At 40.2% G+C, this 4,234-nt stretch overlaps 1 protein-coding gene across 1 annotated transcript in view; it reads left to right on the forward strand.

Annotated features, from left to right (window-relative positions):
- The window catches only part of LOC118327632 (metal transporter CNNM1-like), a 25,166-nt gene that overhangs the window by 15,683 nt on the left and 5,249 nt on the right, over positions 1 to 4,234 (forward strand). Inside the window, exons 8-9 of the mRNA XM_035661062.1 lie at positions 1,082 to 1,186; positions 2,574 to 2,678. Of these exons, the coding sequence (XP_035516955.1) occupies positions 1,082 to 1,186; positions 2,574 to 2,678 (210 nt within the window). The remainder of the gene's footprint in view (positions 1 to 1,081; positions 1,187 to 2,573; positions 2,679 to 4,234) is intronic.

Genomic DNA, 4,234 nt, shown 5'->3' on the forward strand with positions numbered 1-4,234 from the left:
AAAATTTAATTGAATTGAATTCATGGGCAGATCTAGAGAAATATTAATGAGGTGTTCAGAGGGTGGCAGAAATATCTGCTGATTTAATCGCAAACAATCACGTACATCAATATTTGGCACGTTAGTGAAGCATTGGATAGAATATCTGAAAGTGGCATTAGAAATCAGTAATTTTCGCCCCAAAATCAGACAGTATTCCAAATACCAAAAAGTCTTTTTTCATTGAATTTCATCCTATGACTTAGTCTAAAAATCCATCCAAATTAACATGTTCAATTTGACAGCATTTGACACCAAACTGGGGTGGAAGCTGGGATGGCAAGGTGTTTTTTAGATCTCCGTATTCCCCAAGGTTCCTTACATTTACTTTATGTATTCCATAATATTTCTTTAACTTTATACTGAGCTTTATGACCTTTACAGCTACTGTAATATTAAACACTTCTTCTTCGTGTTCAAATCTTCTTTTTTTAAAATCAACACTGGAGGCAAACACTGTTTGAAATATTGATGCACCGCATCAAACGATGCATCTCAGAAAGACCAACTGCAATTGTTAATCACAAGAAAAATATCTTTCCTAATTACAAAACCAAGCACCTTCCATCAGACAATGTGCGATATCAGTCTGAGTACAAATAAAACAAAAGGTTGGTGGATGTGTGATTTTTGGGAACCAGCATTTATAGTAAGATGTATCTGTGTATGGACCTAAAAAAAAAATCAATTTAAGTAATTATATGTTGAATCTTGTTGTCAATGAACGCTAGTCAGTGTGTGCTTAAAATAGGAACATTTACATTTGTGGGCAGCAGAAGAGACACTGTCACCTTTGGTTGGTTATATTTTATTGGCTTTAAAGCTGCATTAGGTAACTTTTATAAAACATATTTTTTGGCTTTTGTTTTTTCTTTTCCAGACATTTTTATAAAATTTGCTACTGCAGCTTTAAAGTAATGACAAATTGGCAGTCTCTCATCGTGACCTTTGGGTGGAGAACATGCTTTATTTATGAATGTAGTAAATTGAGAGGTATCACATGTGTTCTGATGCATGTTTTTTATGTATGTGTGTGCTGCAGGCAGTAAGTCTGACGGCCAGAAGAGTCCCAGCGACTCAGTGTTTCTCAGGATGGATGAGATCCCCTACATCAGAGAGGACAGATCTGAGACAGAGGCACACACTGGTACGACTCTGAACTCCATTTATGTTAACAGCTACTTTCAGACGAGAAATCTGATCTGAAGAGCTTTAATCCTTTTTCCATGATATGATAATAACTAGTGCCTTAACATCTTTTCTGCTACCACTTTGCTTTGAACTGATGAAGAATTGAGGCAGTTAGTGTGAGCAGAACTAGTCACAGTGTGTAATCAAATAGCAGTCCCTCCAGGATTTTGCAGTCTTTTTTGGGGATTATTGCATCCTAAAATGTCTGATTTCACGGCAGCTTTTCTAAAAAATTGGATTGCATGTTGCAATGTGTTAGGCATTTTTGTTTTTCAATGGAATTGTGTGAGAAAGTGAAAATTGCTAAAACAGTTGCATTTTTCTTTAAGAATTAATTAATTAAGAATAAAATGGTTTTGGTAACGTATAGTTAAACCTTTTGCGTGTGGGACTGCTATGACTGGACTAGGATTGGCCAAATTTGCAGAAAAGATGCAATGACAAAAAGGTTGCAGATAATTCACAGAGATTGGTTGAATTTGTGTTAATTGTTGCAATCCGAATTTTGCAACTTCCTGGAAGGACTGAAATAGAAGCTATACACAAATCCGGCGACCGGTTTGTGTGTTCGGCCATCTAGTGGTGTCGCCCGCAATCACTGCCGTGGTAACTCATAGAGGCTCTATGACAGCTGCTACGACAATAGCCAGAAATAGAGAAAAAACGGAGCGACCACATTTCAAGTGATGTACTGTGTAATACCGCTGAGCTAGCATAATCAATCAAGATTTGCATTAAATCACCAGTTATATCAGTAAAAACTTAAATACGAATTCATGTTTTTTCATACATATTTAGGATTAATTAATTAATCGCTTGACATGTGAAGATCTTGGTCCTCTGCACACACAAGGAATCTATGGAAAGTGACAGTCAGTAAAGACTTGTGTGTTTCAGTTTTCAGTTTTTTTCCCCAAAGTTGAAGTTTGCCACTACTGTTGGAGCAGCTTATAACTGCCCAGCTTCTTCCTGATTTCCTCGACATTGTTGTAAAAGTAACGTTACATAGAAAACAAAGGGAAAAGTAGAAAATTGTACACTTCTTAGGACAGCTTGCATTTAAACTTCTGCTTACTGTAGGCAGACGCCACCGCATCAATGGCAACATGTTTACGTCTTTCTGTGTACAGGACGTGTATAAAGCACTTTTTAATTTTCACATCCCACTATGTCCTGCAGCAAGGTCCTAAAAGTTGGTTGGTGAGACTTTGTCAGTTTCACCTTGTACACAAACTTAGCTGGGAGTCACAGGATTTTAATCTTTCCTCCAACAGAGAACAAAGCTGTTCATCAGTGACAGGGTCATTACTGTGTCTCTCTCTCTTTCTCGCTCTCTTACTCAGACATGGCCTCTGTTCCCATAGAAACGGACACGTCTCCTTTCATCAGCAGCCTATCGCTGAGCGGCTCAGAGGACACACTCGGCAAGAAACTCCTGCTCAAACTCAGTCAGTCCCACACACACACACACACACAGACTTTGTCTTTCTACACTTGTGAGGACCCTGGATGACATAATGCATTACCTCGTCCCTAGTCCCCAACCTTAACCCCCTCTACTCTAACCTAAACTTAAGTCTAACCTTAAAACCAAGTAGGTAACCTTTAAACTGTCCTTAGAAGTATTGAGGACTGTCCTCACAGTGCAGAAATGTCCTCACAGCGATTGTTTAAAACAGAAATTGGTCCTCACAAAGATAGCAGTACAGTCCACACACACACACACACACACGCACACACACACACACACTACATTACACTCTTGTTAAGCTCTCAGAAACAGGTTGTCAGGTGACCTTATCGTTGAAGATGACTGCGCAGACGATGTAGGTGACGTTCTTCTTCAGAGTTGCTGGTTTACTCTGGTCCAGGCCCACGTCACACCCAATGACCTCTGACCCCTGACCGTTCAGCAGCGCCTCCACCTGCTCCTCCACCTGCCGCCGCTGCTCCTCCTCCATGTCTGCAGATACACACACACAGGTAAATAAATACACTTTACAACCAGACATCGCAGGTTTAATGGATTAGCTGTCCACTGTTTAATTTGCTTTTTCACCACTTTATGGACCAAACAACTAAATTAATCGATAATGAAACAATTGTTAGTTGGTGATAACCAGCTCGGTTAATTGACTTCTCTCAGGCTCAAAAAGTTCTAGTAAATGTTCAGAGGACTGATTTATAATTTTCTTTACTTGGCCAAAGAGTGAAGGAATTATATAATCTGTAACGACCGTACATCTATGCTATCATACAGATCTAACTTTCATCTTCTGCGTATGTCTTTAGTGATGGTTGTTTTTGTGTTTTCTTGCAGCCAGACCCCTCGAGAACACTCTTGAACAGCAGTATGTTCGCCTAGTCTCTAGGGTGTATCTCAGAAATAATCACAACTGCTTCTCTGGTTGGGGACAGAAAAACTGCGTGCTGGGGCGCAGCGGTGAGGCCAGTTGGAACTGCAGAGTCCAGCAATCAGCTCGCATTTTTCTTCAGGAAACGGCAAATTATTCTAGTTAAGTTTAACAAACCTACTCACAGTAAGCACAGGCTTTATTTCCACATCAGTGGAGACTCTGGTTCTCTTCAATCTAGACACAATCTGGGCTACATTGATCTCAGGTAAACATTCATTAACTAGACTGTGATGGAAGGTTGGAAACAGACACACCTCCACGACTGTCTGTCGATTAACTAACCGGTGGGAGGAAGAGGTTGGCACAAGACACACTCACGTGCACATCTGTCTGTATTAAGCCGTAACCCACTGTAGAAGGACGTTGGATGCACAGGAACACATCACTGACTGTTGTCATCCTTAGAACTAACCTTGTGAGGAAAGATGTTGGTTGGACACAACACACTGCACTGACTGTCTGGTCATGTAACTAAACTGTGATGAGTGGAAGAGTTGGACACACACACACTCAGCTGACTGTCAGTTGAGTGTGTCCAGTTCTAACATCTTCATGCCTTTGGAAGAGACAGGATCTCTTGCTTTTTA

Source organism: Morone saxatilis, unplaced genomic scaffold (genome assembly GCF_004916995.1).
Source record: "Morone saxatilis isolate NCDOM2014 unplaced genomic scaffold, NCSU_SB_2.0 Contig17, whole genome shotgun sequence".
Taxonomy (NCBI): Eukaryota; Metazoa; Chordata; class Actinopteri; family Moronidae; genus Morone; species Morone saxatilis.